At 36.5% G+C, this 22,228-nt stretch overlaps 1 protein-coding gene across 2 annotated transcripts in view; it reads right to left on the minus strand.

Annotated features, from left to right (window-relative positions):
- The window catches only part of RALGPS2 (Ral GEF with PH domain and SH3 binding motif 2), a 163,566-nt gene that overhangs the window by 89,614 nt on the left and 51,724 nt on the right, over positions 1 to 22,228 (minus strand). For both annotated transcript variants that reach the window (XM_082857166.1, XM_082857165.1), the window contains exon 5: positions 12,165 to 12,248. In XM_082857166.1, coding sequence (XP_082713292.1) covers positions 12,165 to 12,248 — 84 coding nt within the window. The remainder of the gene's footprint in view (positions 1 to 12,164; positions 12,249 to 22,228) is intronic.

Consider the following 22,228-nt stretch of genomic DNA (forward strand, 5'->3'; position numbering starts at 1 on the left):
GCCTAGAAATTATGGTCACCCTAGTAGCAATGAGCATTTTTAGCACCCAGGTCCATTTCCCACTATAAGAAACCAAGGTTTATTAAAGAAATGTTGATTCCAGGCAGAGGGCAGGTGATGGACAAAATGAACATGCAACATCTTTCCACACAAATAGCAAAGAAACTGTTAACAAGATTACTAGGGTCTGCCAACCTGAAGAGACTTCCACTGGGCAAAGATGGGACAATGTGAGTTTCAATAAGGGTAATAATTGCAATGGGTTGAAACACATCATCTTTGTTTACATTTATGAGTTCAAAATAAAATTAAAATAAACTACTTGGTCTTCGTTAAATGACAACACCAATTCATTATCTTCAGAACTGCTAAATAAAGAGAAAAAAATCCAATATTTATCCTTCCTTGCCATAGGAAATGGACCTCTGGGTATGCAAATACTAGATGAGGGAAAAATGTCTCTTTATAAAAGCATTCCCACTAATAAGTAAAAAAGAATGAAATGAGAATTCACTTTTTAACAACCTCAAATAATGGATCTAGACAACTGCTTAACATCAGGAAACAGACCTGATGAAAAAAGCCAACACAACCCAGACTCTTGCCAAAGGCACTGAACCCAACTGAACCTTTGGAACCAGAAGCTAATTTCTAGAAAACACAGAACATATTAAACTGCACTGAATGCAGTCTAGACTGTGGGAGACTCTAGAGGTTCCTCCACAGGTAAATAGTAAGGAAAAGGATAAAGGGAGAAACTGTAAATTAAAAAGTGGTGGAGAGAGGAACCAAGATGGTGGAGTAGAAGGATGTGCTCTCACTCCCTCTTGTGAGAACACCAGAATCACAACTAGCTGCTGGACAATCATTGACAGGAAGACACTGAACTCACCAAAAAAGATATCCCATATGCAAAGACAAAGGAGAAGGTGCAATGAGATGGTAGGAGGGGTGCAAACACGATAAAAATCAAATCCCTTAATCGCTGGGTGGTGACTCACAAATGGGAGAACAATTATACCACATAAGTCCACCCACTGGAGTGAAGGTTCTGAGCCCCACGTCAGGCTTCCCAACCTGGGGTCCGGCAACGGGAGGATGAATTCCTAGAGAATCAGACTTTGAAGCTTAGTGGGATCTGATTGCAGGACTTCGACAGGACTGGGGGAAACAGAGACTCCACTCTTGGAGGGCATACACAAAGCAGTGTGCACATCAGGAGCCAGGGGAAGGAGCAGTGACCCTAGGGGAGACTGAACCACACCACCGGCTAGTGTTGGAGGGTCTCCTGCAGAGGCGGGGGGGTGGGGGTGGTGGCTCTGGCTCACCATGGGGACAAGGACACTGGCAGCAGAAGTTCTGGGAAGTACTCCTTGGTGTTAGCCCCCCCATAGTCTATCATTAGCCCCACTAAAGAGGCCAGGTAGGCTCCAGTGTTGGGTTGCCTCAGGCCAAACAACCAACAGGGAGGGAACACAGCCCCACCCATCAGCAGACAAGCGATTAAAGTTTTACTGAGCTCTGCCCACCAGAGCAACACCAGGCTCCACACATGACCAGTCCCTCCCATCAGGAAACTTACACAAGCCTCTTAGATAGCCTCATCCACCAGAGGGCAGAGAGCAGAAGCAAGAACTACAATCCTGCAGCCTGTGGAACAAAAACCACATTCACAAAAAGATAGACAAGATGAAAAGGCAGAGAGCTATGCACCAGATGAAGGAACAAGATAAAACCCCAGAAAAACAACTAAACCAAGTGGACATAGGCAACCTTCCAGAAAAAGAATTCAGAATAATGATAGTGAGAATGATCCAGGACCTCGGAAAATGAATGGAGACAAAGATCAAGAAGATGCAAGAAATGTTTAACAAAGACCTAGAAGAATTAAAGAACAAACAAACAGAGATGAACAATACAATAACTGAAATGAAAACTACACTAAAAGGAATAAATAGCAGAATAACTGAGGCAGAAGAACAGATAAGTGACCTAGAAGACAGAATGGTGGAATTCACTGCTGTGGAACAGAAAAAAGAAAAAAAAAATGAAAAGAAATGAAGACAGCCTAAGAGACCTCTGGGACAACATTAAACACAGCAACATTCGCATTATAGGGGTCCCAGAAGGAGAAGAGAGAGAGAAAGGACCAGAGAAAATATCTGAAGAGTTTATAGTCGAAAACTTCCCTAACATGGGAAAGGAAATAGCACCCAAGTCCAGGAAGCGCAGCGACCCCATACAGGATAAACCCAAGGAGAAACACGCAGAGACACATAGTAATCAAATTGGCAAAAATTAAAGACAAAGAAAAATTATTGAAAGCAGCAATGGAGAAACGACAAATAACATACAAGGGAACTCCCATAAGGTTAACAGCTGATTTCTCAGCAGAAACTTTACAAGCCAGAAGGGAGTGTCATGATATACTTAAACTGATGAAAGGGAAGAACCTACAACCAAAATTACTCTACCTGGCAAGCATCTCATTCAGATTCAAAGGAGAAATCAAAAGCTTTACAGACAAGCAAAAGCTAAGAGAATTCAGCACCAACAAACCAGCTCTACAACAAATGCTAAAGGAAGTTCCCTAAGTGGGAAACACAAGAGAAGAAAAGGACCTACAAAAACAAACACAAAACAATTAAGAAAATGGTCGAAGGAACATACACATCAATAATTACCTTAAACGTGAATGGATTAAATGCTCCAACCAAAACACAGGCTTGCTGAATGGATACAAAAACAAGACCCATATATATGCTGTCTACAAGAGACCTATGTCAGACCTAGGGACACATACAGACTGAAAGTGAGGGGATGGAAAAAGATATTCCATGCAAATGGAAATCAAAAGAAAGCTGGAGTAGCTATACTCATATCACATAAACTAGACTTTAAAATAAAGAATGTTACAAGAGACAAGGAAGGACACTACATAATGATCAAGGGATCAATCCAAGAAGAAGATATAACAATTATAAATATACATGCACCCAACAGAGGAGCACCTCAATACATTAGGCAACTGCTAACAGCTATAAAAGAGGAAATCGACAGTAACACAATAATAGTGGGGGACTTTAACAGCTCACTTACACCAATGGACAGATCATCCAAAATGAAAATAAATTTCATTTTAAAGCTTCATTTTCAGAAGCTTTAAATGACACAACAGACCAGATAGATTTAATTTATATTTATAGGACATTCCATCCAAAAACAGCAGATTACACTTTCTTCTCAAGTGTGCACGGAACATTCTCCAGGATAGATCACATCTTGGTTCACAAATCAAGCCTCAGTAAATTTCAGAAAATTGAAATCATATCAAGCATCTTTTCTGGCCACAACGCTATGAGATTAGAAATGAATTACAGGGAAAAAAATGTAAAAAACAGAAACACATGGAGGCTAAAAAATACATTACTAAATAACCAAGAGATCACTGAAGAAATCAAAGAGGAAATCAAAAAATACCTAGAGACAAATGACAATGAAAACACGATGATGCAAAACCTATGGGATGCAGCAAAAGCAGTTCTAAGAGAGAAGTTTATAGCTATACAAGCCTAGCTCAAGAAACAAGAAAAATCTCAAATAAACAATCTAACCTTACACCTAAAGGAACTAGAGAAAGAAGAACAAACAAAACCCAAAGTTAGCAGAAGGAAAGAAATCATAAAGATCAGAGCAGAAATAAATGAAATAGAAACAAAGAAAACAAGAGCAAAGATCAATAAAACTAAAAGCTGGTTCTTTGAGAAGATAAACAAAACTGATAAACCATTAGCCAGACTCATCAAGAAAAAGAGGGAGAGGACTCAAATCAATAAAATTAGAAATGAAAAAGGAAAAGTTACAACAGACACCGCAGAAATACAAAGCATCCTAAGAGACTACTACAAGCAACTCTATGCCAACAAAATGGACAACCTGGAAGAAATGGACAAAATCTTAGAAAGGTATAACCTTCCAAGACTGAACCAGGAAGAAATAGAAAATATGGACAGACCAATCACAAGCACTGAAATTGAAACTGGAATTAAAAATCTTCCAACAAACAAAAGTCCCAGACCAGATGGCTTCACAGGTGAATTCTATCAAACATTTAGAGAAGAGCTAACACCCATCCTTCTCAAACTCTTCCAAAAAACTGTGGAGGAAGAAACACTCCCAAACTCATTCTATGAGGCCACCATCACCCTGATACCAAAATCAGAGAAAGATACTACAAAAAGAGAAAATTACAGACCAATATCACTGATGAATATAGATGCAAAAATCCTCAACAAAATACTAGCAAACAGAATCCAACAACACATTAAAAGGATCATACACCATGATCAAGTGGGATTTATCCCAGGGATGCAAGGATTCTTCAATATACACAAATCAATCCATGTGATACACCATATTAACAAATTGAAGAAATAAAAACCATATGATCATCTTAACAGATGCAGAAAACAGATGCACAAAATTCAACACACATTTATGATAAAAATGCTCCAGAAGGTGGGCAGAGAGGGAACCTACCTCAACATAATAAAGGCCATGTATGACAAACCCACAGCAAACATCATTCTCAATGGTGAAAAACTGAAAGCATTTCCTCTATGATCAGGAACAAGACAAGGATGTCCACTCTCACCACTATTATTCAGCATAGTTTTGGAAGTCCTAGCCATGGCAATCAGAGAAGGAAAAGAAATAAAAGGAATACAAATTGAAAAAGAAGAAGAAAGGCTGTCACTGTTTGCAGATGACGTGATACTATACATAGAGAATCCTATAAATGCCACCAGAAAACTGCTAGAGCTAATCAATGAATTTGGTAAAGTTGCAGGATACAAAATTAATGCAAAGAAATCTCTTGCATTCCTCTACACTAATGATGAAAAATCTGAAAGTGAAATCAAGAAAGCACTCCCATTTACCACTGCAACAAAAAGAATAAAACATCCAGGAATAAACCTACCTAGGGAGACAAAAGACCTGTATGCAGAAAACTATAAGACACTGATGAAAGAAATTAAAGACGATACCAACAGATGGAGAGATACACCATGTTCTTGGATTGGAAGAATCCATATTGCGAAAATGACTATACTACCCAAAGCAATCTACAGATTCTATACAATCCCTATCAAATTACCAATGGCATTTTTTACAGAACTAGGAGAAAAAAATCTTAAAATTTCTATGGAGACACAAAAGACCCCGAATAGCCAATACAGTCTTGAGGTAAAAAAATGGAGCTGGAGGAATCAGACTCCCTGACTTCAGACTATACTACAAAGCTACAGTAATCAAGACAATATGGTACTGGCACAAAAACAGAAACATAGATCAATGGAACAAGACAGAAAGCCCAGAGATAAACCCACACACCTATGGTCAAATAATCCATGACAAAGGAGGCAAGGATATGGAGAAAAGACAGTCTCTTCAATAAGTGGTGCTGGGAAAACTGGACAGCTACATGTAAAAGAATGAAATTAGAACACTCCCTAACACCATACACAAAAATAAACTCAAAATGGGTTCAAGACCTAAATGTAAGACCAGACACTATAAAACTCTTACAGGAAAACATAGGAAGAATATTCTTTGACATAAATCACAGTGAGATCTTTTTGATCCACCTCTTAGAGTAATGGAAATAAAAACAAAAATAAACAAATCATATCTAATGAAACTTCAAAGCTTTTTCACAGCAAAGGAAACCATAAACAAGATGAAAAGGCAACCCTCAGAATGGGAGAAATATTTGCAAATGAAGCAATGGACAAAGGATTAATCTCCAAAATACATAAACAGCTCATGCAGCTCAATATCAAAGAAACAAACAACCCAATCCAAAAATGGGCAGAAGACCTAAATAGACATTTCTCCAAAGAAGACATACAGATGGCCAAGAAGCACATGAAAAGCTGCTCAACATCACTAATTATTAGAGAAATGCAAATCAAAACTACAATGAGGTATCACCTCACACCAGTTAGAATGGGCATCATCAGAAAATTTACAAACAACAAATGCTGGAGAGGGTGTGGAGAAAAGGGAACCCTCTTGCACTGTTGGTGGGAATGTAAGTTGATACAGCCACTATGGAGAACAGTATGAAGTTTCCTTAAAAAACTAAAAATAGAATTATCATATGATCCAGCAATTCTACTACTGAGCATATATCCAGAGAGAACCATAATTCAAAAAGACACATGCACCCCAATGTTCACTGCAGTACTCTTCACAATAGCCACGTCAGGGAAGCAGCCTAAACACCCATTGCCAGATGAATGGATAAAGAAGTTGTGGTACATATATACAATGGATTATTACTCAGCCATAAAAAGGAACGAAATTGAGTCATTTGTTGAGACGTGGATGGACCTAGAGACTGTCATACAGAGTGAAGTAAGTTAGAAAGAGAAAAACAAATATCGTATATTAACGCATGTATGTGGAACGTAGAAAACTGATACAGATGAACCGGTTTGCAGGGCAGAAGTTGAGACACAGATGTAGAGAACAAATGTATGGACACCAAGGGGGAAAGCCATGGTGGGGTGGGGATGGTGGTGTGCTGAATTGGGCGATTGGGATTGAAGTTTATACACTGATGTGTATAAAGTTGATGACTAATAAGAACCTGCTATATAAAAAAATAAATAAAATAAAATTCAAAAATTCAAAAAAAATAGTGGTAAACATTTAACAAATTAAAAAATACTGGCAAGGTTAAACTAGCGATCACATTTATGTGATAAAACCACAAAACACCAGACAGTGGGAACTATAAAAGTCAAGACAGTGGGTATTGCTGGAAGAAGAAAGGGTGTGGACTGAGATGAGGCACTTGGAGGAGTTTGTAGAGTAGTTAGTAAAACTTCATTAAACCATATATTTGTTTTGTGTGTTTTTTTGTATCCATGTTTTATTTTACAATAAATGGTTTAAAGTAGGAAATAAGAGAATAATACAAATGACTGGAGAGATCTGAAAATGATAGAACTTCTGAAAATGAAAAAAGAAATATGTGAAATTAAAATTAGGAAGAACTAGAATGAAAAGGTACACGAAGAGAGTGGTCTCTGTTTTTCTTATTCACTAATATATCCCAAACATCAAGACCAATGCCCAGGACATAGTAGGAGCTTAATAAATATTTAGTTGAATGAGAATGAAAGCTGAAGTCATTTTATACCAGATTGCAAAGTTTGATGATGCCAAATGTTGACAAGGATATGCAGTAATGAAAGCTCAATGCAAATTTGGTACCATCATTTTGGAAAAAAAATTAGACACTGTCTTGTGTAGTTAAACATGGATATACTCTTTATGACACAAATTTTACATCTAGGCACATATTTTTTCAAACAAATCACAGTGTTTTTCACCCACTTTATGGTATCAGTTTAGTAAGTCTAAGCAGCAATGTTTTTCAACTGCTTTTTTTTTTGCAGAGAAAGATCAAAGTACATATCATCTAATACAAGTAAATATTATTTCAGAAAACTTTAATTTCTGTATTGGGTTGAAATGTAAAATATTTCATCTTATTGTGGGTCATAGTCAAAAAGTTTGAAAGCCGCTGCCTAAGAAACTACTGCACATGGGTACCAAAAAGACTCTTAGAATATTCAGAGCAACATACTTCATAACAGCAAAAAATTAGGAGACACATCTCATGTCCATCCTCAAAAGAATAATAAATTCTTTCTGATACATTCATGCAATGAAACGCTAGAAGATAGCACTGAAAGTACAATGAACGAGAGCTACATACATGACCGTGGATATGGCAGAGAAACACACAAGTGAAAAAAGGCAACCAGAGAAGACTACATATAGTCTGATGATATATTTTTCAAAGATGAAAAACAAGCAAGATATACAACATGCTGTTTAGGGGTACAAATATTTCTGGTAAATCTATATATATGGGAATTATGAGACGAGTTAAAATTTTTTTTAAATCAAGTTTAAAAAAATACAAAAGATAGAAGAAAATAAAAATTTTTAGATAATGGTTACCCCCCTTAATTGAGGATAGAACAAAGAATATGTAAAATACTTCAACAGTTTTGGTAATATTCTATTTCTTAGTTTAGGTGGTGAATTCACAGTTGTTTATCAGAATATTTCCTAATATATATTAGATTAACCATACGAACTTGCTAGTTTTGTAGCCTAAAAATGGTCAAACATTGGCAATTTCATAAGATTCAAACAAACATTTAACACATTCTTAAAAATGTATCAAATATTTCATTAAGAAGTAAATCCTGGAAAAATTTTATTCATAGGCTATTTTTAACTCTAGTTGCTTTATTCAGGGTTTTATAACCATATAAAAGCATTATGAAAACGTTTTATTTGCAGCCAAACATATGTTAAGCTTTTAAAGACAGTTTCTTAATTTTTTATCATGGAAATCTTTAAATGTATACTGAACTAACAGATGATAGTAATGAAGTCCCCAGTACACATCAACTGGCTTCAACAACCAAGTTATGGCCAAGCTTTCTCACCTCCACCCTCACTCTACCCTCAAGTGCCCCATTAATACTGTGAAACAAATCATGGACAATATATAATTGCATCTATAAATATTTTCTAAAAGGAGTATTTTTATAAACATAACCTAAAATCATTATCATTCCTAAAAACATTAATTTCCAATTATTAGTCAAATTTCTGATTATCAAAAGGTAACATTTAAAAGAAACTTAGACAACCCTTCCCCCAATAAAAAACAAAATCAGGAAGCCACTGGCCAGAAGGCATGAATACAAGTTATCAGAGAAAGAGCCAAAATAGAGTAATTATTAAAATTATGATAGAGTCAAGTCATAGGAGATTATACAGATACTTAAAATGTTTTCAAAATGATTTTATGATACAATAACATTTCATGGTATGTTAAGACAATAGGACTGTAAATTACATGTACAGCATTATTTCTATGAGATTAGTAAAAAAATAAAGAATGGAAGAATATATACTAAAAATGTTAACAACAGTCACCTCAGGGTGATTTCTCCCCCCACCTTTTAATAAATTTCTACCTTGTTACAGTTTCCCTGCAATGTATGTTACTGTTTCGATAATTAATAAAAAAATCATAGTTTTAAAAGGATGGGGGAGAGTTCCATTTCTGGTAATGTGGAGAAGCAGGTATCTTTGGAAATGCTCATCTGATTATAATTACAAATTATAAAAACAACTATTAAAAGCACAAGAGAGGAACCAAGAGAAGGCAGAAACTGGAGAACAGATCTTTGGAAAAAGTAAGATGCACTGGGTGAGAATTGCACTTATAAAGTTTATTGTCTGAGGACATTCACCAGTTACAATGTGGAGCACCAGAAACTCAAGCAGAAGGCGACAGTCTTAATGGCTTTGAAAGTCAGAGGACAATTGGCTAGAAAGTGAGGGGGGAAATTCTGGAAAGGTGAGAAAAATCCCCCAAATCTATATAAAAACTCCATCCAGGGGCTTCCCTGGTGGCGCAGTGGCTGAGAGTCCGCCTGCCGATGCAGGGGACATGGGTTCGTGCCCCAGTCCGGGAAGATCCCACATGCCGCGGAGCGGCTAGGCCCATGAGCCATGGCCGCTGAGCCTGCGCGTCCAGAGCCTGTGCTCCGCAATGGGAGAGGCCACAACAGTGAGAGGCCCGCGTACCACAAAAAAAAAAAAAAAAAAAAAAATTCCATCCAAATCTCTGGCTGACCATGCAATTGTGCACGTGCAAGGGAAACTCGAAGAAGCCCAAATGAAGATAAAATCTGGAAAGACTTCTCCAAGGAGAAATATGTTCTCCAAGGAGAGACAGAATTTAGACTTTGAGTCCAGCAAAGTTAACTGCCTGATAAAATAAAAATCAATACTTTTCTAAAGAAGACAACAAAATCCAGAATCTCTATAACATATTATCCATAATGATGACAATACAATTGAAAAAATTACCAGACACACAAAGAAACAGATTCAAAGTTGACTGTTAAGAGAAAAAGCATTAAAAAGAAACAGACTCCAAAATAACTCTTTTGTTGGAATTAGTGACAACTAAATGCAATGTGGGATCCAAAATGGTATCTTGGAACAAAAACAAAAAGGATATTGGTGGGAATACTGAAGAAATTTGAATAGGGCCCTTAGTTTAGTTAATGGTATTGTACCCATGTTAATTTCCAGGCTCTGATAGCTGTATTATACTTACCTAAGATGTTAAGATTAGGGGAAGAAAAAAAAAAAAGATTAGGGGAGGTTAGGGATATACAGAAACTCTCTTTGCATTTTTTTCTAGGTCTAAATTGAAAAGCAGAGATTGTCAGACCAGACCAAAAAAAAGGAAGACCCAACTATATGCTATCTACAAGAAACTCTCTTTTTTTTTTTTGCGGTACGCGGGCCTCTCACTGTTGTGGCCTCTCCCATTGCGGAGCACGGGCTCCAGATGCACAGGCTAAGAGGCCATGGCTCACGGGCCTAGCCGCTCCGCGGCATGTGGGATCTTCCCAGACCGGGGCACGAACCCGTCTCCCCTGCATCGGCAGGTGGACTCTCAACCACTGCACCACCAAGGAAGTCCTACAAGAAACTCATTTTAAAAATAAGACTCTCTGTAACTTCCTTTGTAATTTGCTACCTTCAGATTTCCTAACACCCTCCTAGGAGAAAATGACAGCAATGGAATAACTAAGTAATGGAGCTTATTATAGATCAACTGTAATCTTGATTAAGCATAAGAGCTTTTGGTACACTGTGACATATTTGACTCTAACAACCTTTTGGCTTACTTAAGAATAATATGAAAATAAAAAGAGAAGAATTATGAGTGCTTAAAAATCTAAAGTCAAATTTATGGGTATTGTTACAATGTTTTTGTATGGCGAAGAAAAAAGTTTTACTGTGATGATAAATTCTGACCACCTCAGAAAAATTTTAAAACTTCTAAATAGCTTAAATAAGGAATTCAGTATAAGACATGTTTGTCTAGGCCCCTTAATAATGGTTTAATCTAATTAAAAAAAAAACTTTAACTCATTTCCATTTTGGGTATACAGTGAACCAAATAACTTGAGAAACTATTTGCTATAAACCCCATTTTTAAACCCCAACCATTTTTTAAAAAGTGTATAACTAACTTGAAAGGAAAAGAAAAGATTTCACTAGAGGTCAAAAACAAAGGAAATAAAGGCAAAAAAGGAAAGGGTACTACAGCTGTCCTTGGAAGATTTCCTCTCAAGAGCATAGGGACTAGGGATTTAATACTCCTTCAAAGTCATAATATAAGGCCTCACACCTCTACCGTCCCCTGTCTGTTCCTATCTAAGGGATCTTCAAAGGGCTACAATTTTGGTGAAAAAGTAGACTAAACAATTCACCTACTGACAGAGGGAGATGACACAGAAGAAGGAGAAAATTAAGCCTTTCACAAGAATTTGTAACTTTCCCTTAATTGGATTTGGAGCTTAAACTTTCAGTACAGATGTTCCCCAACCAAAACATATAACATAAAAAAATAGTCCTACTTCTGTAATAGCCCTTGGTATTGGCAAAAGCAAACAAAATGCCTCTTAGACAGTATACACCCTCAATCTAGGCAGCAGCAAAATTCCCACAGCTAAAGCTTAAATGAACATGAGCTCTCAATTCAAAATTACAAAATCATAAGAAAACAAACCACTTTGAGTAAGGATCAGCAGATACGGAGAATTAGTACTCCCAGGACTTTGGATAATAACAGAAATTATAAAATAAAAAGTTGAAAATGATTTAAGAAATTTTAAAAATAAGAAAAAAAATGACACTAGTGTAAAAGCACACAGATTTGAAACAGATTTGACACATCTGAAAAGAATTAGTGATCTGAAATATAGATCTGAGGAAATCATGCAGAACAGAGCACAAAGGGATAGATGAAATATGAAAGGTTAAGATACAAGTAGGAAAGAATGTCAAGTTCCAGTAGATTTCCAATAGGAATTACAGAAGGAAAAAAACAGAGATCATGCAGAGACAATATATGAAGAGATATTGGCTGAAAATGCTCTAGAATTGATGTAAAAACTTAAAGCTATTTCTTAATGAAAATTATAAACTGAGAAATTGAATTTCAGAAACTAAATATCAAAATTTTATAAGCAACTCACATGATTAAATCTTCTTGTAAAGGCAACCGCATTTGGTGCAGAACTGTATTTTTCCTTTTTATTCCATCCACAACTTGAAAGCTCCTGAAAAATTAAGTTGAAAATTAAATATAAATTCATGAAATAGCCCAGTTTTCCTGTTGCATTAATGGTTTCAAAGCATTAAAGACAGTTGTGTACTTCCCCAGAACTGTTTTATTTAATATGAACACATTTAATAGCATAACCATTCAGTTAAAACACAAAAGGAAATTTTATTAGAATATAAGAGGGCAAAATTACTTGTCTATGTGAACACAGATAATTAGACTTATACTCCATATGCAGAATGACAGGTTCTTCTTTCAAGAGGCTTGAATCCCAAGAGGAAAAATCTATCTATAAACAATGAAAGCTGAGCATCCCACAACATAGAGTGAAGCCCACTAGTTGTCAAGCCCCAATCATTCATTCAGAGCTTCCAATCAGCTTTCTAGTACCTCAATCTTTGAGCTGACAGCCAACGACCCCAGGTATTTGAAGAAACCTCTAATAAAGGGGTGTTTGATCCCCCACAGGGTCTATCAATAGAATTCAAAGGGCACAAGAACTTGGATGTAAAAAAAAAAAATTATTTTTGTTTTACACTAACCTCTAACTGAAATGACGTTCCTTTTAATTATACATGCAGGCTACAAATTATAGAAGAATTGTCAATACATGTGACTTTGTCACTAATAAAAATCACAGATATTTTCATAGCACATTACAACTGGTACAGATATCTCAAAAATATCATTTACCCTCATCACTACTTTGAAGTTGTAATCTCATCACCTATAAATCTTACTTAATATGTTAATAAAGAGGCACATATATTGCCATAGAACAGTTTTTAAAAATATTTTAGTAAGTGTATCTTATTAGGACTGATTTCCTTTGATATTAAAGAAGCGTTCAGTTCCAGAAGCTTCAGTTTGCCAAAAGGGTTCAAGGTTCAAAATAGGTTAAGAACTCTGCTGTAATACAACCACCACCACCAGAAAGAGACAGAATCCATAGGAAAAAAGAAAAACCTCTGAAGAAATCAAGTTAGGTCAGAGAACAAAAGAAAACTGAGAAAAGAAAAGGACAAAACCATATAATTATTACTTTCAGACAGATATTTCTCCCATTAAATGGCAAAAACAGAAGGATACAAATAAGAAATATTTAGAAAACAAAATAAAACTTTTGGACATGAAAATATAATACAAGAAATTTAAAAAATCAACAGAAGAGTTGTGAGATAAAGGTGATAATATCTTTTAAATAAGCTAAAAGTAGGAGCAAAAATATTGTTAATTAGAAGAGTCAACTTCTGAATAATAAAAAGAATTTTAAAAGAATACAGAGAAAACAGAGGAAAGTAACTTATCAAAAAAAAAAAAAAATGCTAATTCAAGAAAATACCTCCAGAACTTGAAGGACAAAAGACCTGTCTAATGCCCATTACAAAAGATCAAAAAAAAAAAAAGAAAGAAAAGAAAAAGAAGACTCAAACCAAGGCCTAGCATCAAAAACCTGTAGCACATTGGAGACAAAGAAATAATAAAATCTATCAGCTCAAAAACAGAACGAAACAAAAACACATCACCTACAGAAAAATAGGGATCAGAAGGTATCAGAAATCTCAATAGCAACCCTAGAAGTTAAAAGACAACTGAAACAAAGCCTTCAAAATCCTAGAATTCTTTATCCAACAAAAATATCAATTAAGTATGAAAGTATACCACAGACATTTTCAGACATGAAAGTCTCAGAGAATTTGCCTTATATGCACCTATTATCAGAGAGCTAGTAGAATATGTGTTCCATCAAAACAAACTAGCAAAGAAAAAGGAAGACAAGATCCAGGAAACCGAGGAACCAACATAGAAAGAAAATATTGGAAATTCCCAGATAAACAGTAAAGGGAGATCCTGGGACAAAGCAATGAGCAGACCTTAAGAACAACAGTCCAGATGTTAAGTAGCAAGGATGGAAATTCGAAGAGACATCTCTGAAAGATGAAGCAATATCTGGAGTGTTTGAACACATTGAGAAAACACACTCACTACATTCACTTCGGGCAGAAAAATCAGTGACAAATGTAGAGAAAGCTAAAGTAAGTTATTTAGCTCAAGAAAAACAAAATTTAAGTAAGTAATCATGGCTCAACTGTTCTTTAGCTTTCTCTACACTTGTAAAGAATGGTTGAGCCAGTATTACTTACTCATGTCAAAATTGTGACATAACTACACAGAAAGAGGAGGAAGTAAATTGTGTAAATGTGAGAGGAAGAGAAAATAAGACACTGAAATCATCTTCTATAGCAGAGAATCAATAAATCATAACCAAAATCGAAAAATCATAAGCAATAGGCATTTAGACATATTATCTTAAAAACATATAAATTCCTCCAAATAAGAAACACAGAGACTTGGATGGGTGTGGGGCTCAAGGGTGGAGGCTGGAAGGGTGGGAGCAACAGGATAGTGCTATATTTTGTTCTCCTATGGAAATATATGGCTTCTTAAACATGATATATGCATATCTTCAATAAAATTTTAAAATAAAATAGAAACAAAAAAGAATGAATTGATTCAAGGGAAGACTGAGGAAATAGTTGTGATGATATTATAATACTTCAAGAAAAAGGTAATGTTCCTTGAGTAGGGTAGTGTCAGTGGATATTGAAAAAAACTGGTAAAATACTCAAGATATTTTGGAGGTAGGCAGGACTTGGTCAAAAACTGGATCCACACAGTGTAAGCTAAGAATGACGTATCCAGAAGTACTACAATTCCCAAGTTTCTGGCTTGAGCAATTGAGACAGGGAATACTGAAGAAAGTGATGAAAATTATCACTTTAACGCAATAGATAAACAGTAAATGCTCTGAAGATATGAATTACTTTTTTTAAAACTAAAATTAAATTGCAACTTTCAAATTCGAAATTACTGATGGAAAAAAAAAATGACAGAAGCAACTCTACAGTAAAAGAAATTTTTGGTACTTGATACTCAGCCTAGATACATGCTCATTGCACATTATCTCCCTGTAGAGACAGAAAATATTTAGTGGTAGATATTAACATAAAATGACATATAATAACTATATTAAAAACATCAAACTTCTAGAAGACATGTTTGTTCTTTCTAAAAATCACAGCCTATTTGTACAACCATATAAAGATGTCACAGTTTAGGACAAAATTCCTAGATTTAAATCCATCAACTCTGAATTTGTTTTTTAACCAGTTAATATAATTTCCATATTTATATTAATTCTATAATCAAAGTGTCTCTAACAAATTGCTATTAAACTTATCAAGCCATTTGATAAGCCATTTTCCTATTATAAGTAAGGTTACACGATAATGAACATTCTTGCACCTTTTCCGACATTTCTGATCATTTCCTAAATATATAGTCCTAGAAGTGAAATCACTAGGTCAAAGAGTAGGAACCTTTCAAGGCCTTGATCCTTGTCAAACTGCCCTTCTGAAATACTGAATCATTTATACTGGCACTACTGAGTGTCAGTTCACAAGAGTCATATCAAAACTAGGTATATTTAATTCCCTTTCTATATATTATACTTTAATTTCCCCAACTGTAAGAGGAATTATGGTCACTAAATGTATTTGTTAAATAGAAAATGGGGGTTAGGGGGCCGTAAATCACCTATAAACCCACCACCCGAATAAACCTATGTAAACATCTTCCCAATCTTCTTTATGTGCATATGGGGGCTGGCTTTTGTTTGTTTAAAGTAGCCAATACACCTGTCCTTTTCTGTGTGATCTCATCTTCTGATTTTGTGCTTAAAAAGTCCTTTCTTCCTGAGAACATATGTCTTAACAGCAGCAATAAAAATAATAGTTAAAACTAACATAGAGATCACTATGTGCCAGGCACTGTTCTAAGTGCTTTAGACATATCAACTCATTTGATCCTATCTTTATCATTATAATTTATTATGATAAGAAACACAGACAAAGGTATTAGTGAATTGTGGCCTTATTTTTTACATTAAAAATTTTTTTTAATGCTTTTCTGATTCCTCAACTAAGAAATGCTAAGACGTTTTGAAAAATCCATTCAATTTTTGGGACATTTCAACACCATTAGCTTAATGAAAAAATGTTTTTCCCCTTTAATAAAACTCTGTTTGAAGCAGACTGAAAGAAGGCAGGAGTTAAATGAACCTCCAGTCACATTACTTGGGAGCAAATAGGTTAAAATTCCATTGGAGCCCTCCATCCTAAAGAAACTTATAATTAAAAAATAAGAACAAGCAGGTCTTAAAAACTTAAGATAGTAGTCTCTGCTTCAGAAAACATCTCCCCTTTGAAACAATGTTACATTACTAGCCCATCTAAGACAACAACAAACTAGGGCTATAAAGATAGAGAACAGCATAGTGGCTGCCAGGAGTTAAGGATGGTGGGGAATGAGGGTGGGAGTAGGATGGGTGTGACTATAAAGGGGTAGCACAAATGAGAAATCTTTTGTGGTGATGGAATAGTTCTGTATCTGGATGGGGGTAGCAATAAGACAAATCTACACAAGTGATAAAACGTGGTCTTCCCTGGTGGCGCAGTGGTTAAGAATCCGCCTGCCAATGCAGGGAACATGGGTTCAAGCCCTGGTCCGGGAAGATCCCACATGCCGCAGAGCAGCTAAGCCCATGCGCCACAACTACTGACCCTGCGCTCTAAAGCCTGTGCACCACAACTACTGAGCACACATGCCACAACTACTGAATCCCACGCGCCTAGAGCCCGTGCTCCACAACAAGAGAAGCCACTACAATGAGAAGCCCGTGCACCGCAACGAAGAGTAGCCCCCGCTCGCCACTACTAGAGAAAGCCCACACGCAGCAACGAAGACCCGACGCAGCCAAAAATAAATTAAAAAAAAAAAAAAAAAAAGGTAAAACGTCACAGAACTATACAGACATGTCTTGTACAAACATCCATTTCCTGGGTTTGATATTGTGAATCTAAAATTATCCTTGTACTATTTTTTGCAACTTCCTGTGAAACTGTAATTACCTCTAAATAAAAAGTTTAAAAAACAACGAAAACAAAAACCAAGTTAATGGATTATGAAGTAGGCATTGCACTGGGACTCCAGGAACTCATCCAGTACTTTCTTCTTAAACCTTGACATGCATTTATGGTTAACTGGCCTTAAAGGAATTTTGCCCTGCCCCATCTCAACCTCCCAATAGCCACTAAATATCTCTGTGAGAAAAAAGATGCTTTTCCCTTTGTCTCTCTTTTTGTCTCAGAACCTAGACTCTTTCTCCAAGTGACACTATACAATCTAAGAAATAAATTCTCCTACCAGATCATCTTGTATTGACAGCTTATCAGCCAGGTCAAGTTATTCTATACTAATCCATTTCCCACGAACACCAAAAAGTTAAAGTAAACTTAGTGAGTCAAAAGACCTTTTTTGGGAGTCTAACTTATGAATAAGACTGATTCAAGTTGAGTACACTGCGTAAATAAGCCTCTGTTTTAGCAAAGGCTAAATGAAACAGACTGCCTTGATGCCTCTTAAAATTTGTTCAAATGGATTCAACCTTCAATTTTTAAATCAGGCAGTGAAGAGAAATCTTCTAACAGTAACTCACATATACAAAGGCGATTTCTTAATAGTCATTAAAAGTGTATTTGAAAGTATATTCATGGACTGATTTTGAGCCATTAAACAGATTATTTTGGAAGCACGTGGGAAGGCAAACACCACAACTGATGACCACCTACCCTATGAAAGAACTACTGAATTTCTCAGGAGCCACAGCTTCTCTTACGTCTTGTAGCTTTGTTCTGTAAAGTCAAATTCTTGATCTAAATTTCATCTTGTAGGTTCCAACACTTTTAAAAGCACTGCTCTAAGGGTGATGTTGTAGGGATACCTATAGATAGAAGAAGAGAAAAGGCCAATATAGACCAGCATGTAGACAGAGACTGAGGCAAGGAAAGAAAAAGCAATGGAATTTGTAAAAGACTGTGGGGTGTGGGGGCCCTCAGAGTGAGAAGATGACTGCTGCTGAGGCATTCCTAGGCTCCAAAGCTGGAAGCTTTACCGGGGCATAATACAGCCACTAGCATTCAGCCTGTATGGCTCTTTGGAAAGAAGTCTCAGCCATAGATGAGCGCTCACCCTGAGATGAGGGGCTCACCGCGATTCCTATATTCTTAATGGGTAGAATAAGCCCTGAAACTACTAATGGAATATGTTAAATCAAAAACGCCATCTCACTTTTCTGTAATGTAATGTACTCACATTCTTTCCTCCCCCAACCTCCCTCCTTCCAATACCTTAAAGCCACCTCTATAGGGAGATCAGAGAGAAAGGCAGAAGCTATCTTCTGCCACTGATACTGTGATATACCTACTCTCCTAGTCAACAGTTATCTTCCCTAGTTCTAATCTAAGCCTGCCCTTACTGTATATAAAGGAAGTTCGCAGTAAGGAACAGCAATAATATGAACTGACAAAACAGCTAGCTTTTTCTAGTCCACAAGAAGAGTCACATGTCTTCTTTGCTTTCTTCAAACCTCCCACTATATTCATGGATTTTTACATTTTAATTCTAATGAAAATGATAATTTTCATTAAAACAAGGACAGAATTATGATATTCCTGATGTTGGAACTTTGGATGTTGCCAAGATTATAGGCTGTTTGCATACAGAAGAAATTTCGCATAGAGAAAGCTCTTTATACATATTGTCAGAAATATCTCAATTGTAAGTTTTTCAGAAATGTTTTAATAAGATTCAGAATGATCTATTATGTACTTTCCCTCATTTAACCAGAATTCTTCCTCAATCTCTAGTGCATCCCAGTTATTCAGGAGGGCCTTATCTATCCCTTGTATTTAATGTGTTTATTGATATAATCTAAATGACTTATTATATTGACCTACCAGAACAAATAATAAAGCGTGGAACTTTCCTCTTTGAATGTAATACACATCACAGGACTTTCAGTCAGAGCCTGTCACTTTACAAACACTTGGGAACCTCATGAGAGAGGTAAACGTTATTCAACGTAATGACTACAGTACAGATTTCAAGCGCAGTTCACCCCCCTTACTTAAGACTGATCAAAATCACCAGAGAATTGCTATTGGAGAGAAAGCCTGATTGCAAGAGAGCTTTGTGTCATAACTCATTCTGTGTTGAATAACATAATACTCATTCTGAAGAGAAACCCCATCGGCGTAATGAACGTGGCAATGCCTCCAGGAGAAATACAAGCTTTATAGAGCATCAGAGAATTCATAATAGAAAAAACCCCCCAAATCCTATGAGTGTAATAAACATGGAAAAATCTTCAGAATACAGTCATTGCTTCCTCAACATAAAAGAACTCACAATGGAGGGAAGCCCTGTAAATGTGTAAGAGCTTTCTAAAAGAAAAAAAACCTCACAATCAGAAGAGAAATCATACTGGGGCAATCTATGCATATAAGAAACGTGGGAAAACTTTAACAAGAGCTGAGCTTCAACTAAATACCAGAAAATTCATACTTGAAATTAATGAGTGTTTCCCTTATGGTAAACTTTTGCCCTTACTGAACACTGAAGAATTCATACTAGGGAAGAAAATGGTTCTGAATTGTGGGCAGAGGGGAAAAAAATTCTGCTTCCATAGAATGAGTGTTACTTTATAAAAGTTACATTCTTGGACTGGGTAACAGACTTTTGCAAAAATAACTCCAAACATGATAAACAATGGAAGATGATACGCCTGTAGGCTGTACAGGATAAAGCCTTGGAATGGTCACTCATCAAACGCAAATACTGAACAAGTATTATTCAAGCACTATAGATACATCAGTGAAAAGAGCAGACAAGTTTCTGCCCTTGTGGAATTTATGTTCTAGTGAGACCCCCAATCTCTAAGAACTTGACTTATGACCACCCCCAACAATTATCACCTCCTTAAGACTTCTGCAGTTTTGGTCAAAGTCCTATTTATTACTGATTGACAGCTACACTTAACTGAAGCTCTTACTCTGAAGTCACCCCCCAAAATTATTCTACTTCCAGGAATTTCTCAAAAGACCTAGAAGGTATTTTATTTTATTTATTTATTTAAATAAAATTTATTTATTTATTTATTTTCGGCTGTGTTCGGTCTTTGTTGCTGCGCGCGGGCTTTCTCTAGTTGCGGTGAGCGGGGGCTACTCCTTGTTGCAGTGCGCAGCCTTCTCATTGCGGTGGCTTCTCTTGTTGTGGAGAACCAGCTCCCGGCGTGTGGGCTTCAGTAGCTGTGGCTCGCGGCTTCAGCAGTCGCGGCATGCAGGCTCTAGAGTGCAGTTGAAGCACACGGGCTCAGTAGTTGAAGTGCACGGGCTTAGTTGCTCTGTGGCATGTGGGATCTTCCCAGGCCAGGGCTTGAACCCGTGTCCCCTGCATTGGCAGGTGGATTCTTTAACCACTGTGCCACCGGGAAGTCCCTAGAAGGTATTTTAAAGGTCAAGTAGTCCAAAATCCCTTATTTCACACATTTAATTTTTTTTTTTTTAAGAAAGGCTGAAGATGTGAAATAGGTTGTATTACTGGCACAATCTATAGATGGCAAAGCTGAAACAAAAATGCATCTCTTCTGGCTCATTGCTTTTATGTTTTGCCACTAAAAATTATCTTTTGGGATTCAAAGGGCTTTAAAATTAATTTTAAAGGAAGTGAAATTAAGTAATTAAGAATTTTCTGAGCACCCATTCAGAGAGCTGTGAATGTTGGACACTGATTAAAAAAGAAAAAGAGGCAGCAAAGTACATGGAAATTTACCCCCAAAACTGGTTTAAATTAAAGAACAACAAGAACAAAAAGACAGTGAGCAACTCTGTGGAAGTGAGAGTTGTAAGGACACATTAACAGAGGGTGAGTGCAGATGATGGAACTACTAACTTTTCTCCTTCCTTGTAATCAGTATAACTTCAGTGCCAGCAACCATATTATTGTGTTTCCTTCCAGTCCCTATCACTAAGAAATGGCTACTTATTAGGAGGAGGGGAGAAGAATGAAAAGACTGTGTGAGAGGGATCACACTATCCATAGAAGCTTCCAAATTTGGCCATGCTGCTTGGGCCAATGGGCAAGTGAAGATTCTTAGTATTTCTGTAGCACTAGCTATGGGAATATCAGGGCAAAGTGTTCAGATGAAGGGGGATCCACCAGTATATACAGATAACAGATTGAGCTGAGACCTGTCTCAGGCCCAGCAACCATGTACAGGCACTAAGGAATGTTCATACTTCTAGAGCCAATGAGCAGCAGCCCTGAAAAAACACTGTGCTCTTTTAATAAATAACCTTCAGAGTTCATAGGGAAGGGGAAGGGGAGAAAAGTTATTTAGGAAGTAAAATCGACCGGAGATACTGGAGAACAGAGGAAAGAGGATGCAGGGAGAAGGGAAAAGAATGACTCGAAGGTTTCTGACTGGTATTAAAAACGGATAAATGGTACAAATCACTCAGACAGGGGACCTTAAAAACTAAAACCAGAGCAAACATGTAATTATATTCCTACTAAGTAGTTTTTAAAATTACTGGACTTTTCCTTTACCATTAAATTCTTTTCACTGGTGAACATGTTTTTCTATTCTTCTCTACCATAAAACAAAAAACTAAGAAACAAAGTGTCGAAATCTGTTCTTTTGTTTTCCTTCACTCTGAGGTAATTTCAAGTGTGATACAAGGTTGGAGAAAAACCAGACTTAGCATTATGTTTGCTTCAGATCTGCTTACTTCAACATGTGATTTCGTTGTCCAGTATTTTACTGACGACTAAGACCAGTCCCTATATAATAAAAAATAATTTTTAACATCTCAAAGATAAGGCCAATGGTTTTTAGAGGGAAATAAAAGGCTTGGAATAAAAGGCTTGGAATTCTTTTTTCCCTGAGCAATTCTGAGGTAGACAGTGTAACAGACAGGCAGATAAGCAGCTTTATTCTGAGAAAACCACTGTGCTTCTTATAGCTGCCCCTTTCTTTCTACAAGTCAAGAATAAGTTTAGGGACAAAAGTTTAAA

The sequence above is a fragment of the Leucopleurus acutus genome, assembly GCF_964270905.1.
Source record: "Leucopleurus acutus genome assembly, chromosome: 2".
Taxonomy (NCBI): Eukaryota; Metazoa; Chordata; class Mammalia; order Artiodactyla; family Delphinidae; genus Leucopleurus; species Leucopleurus acutus.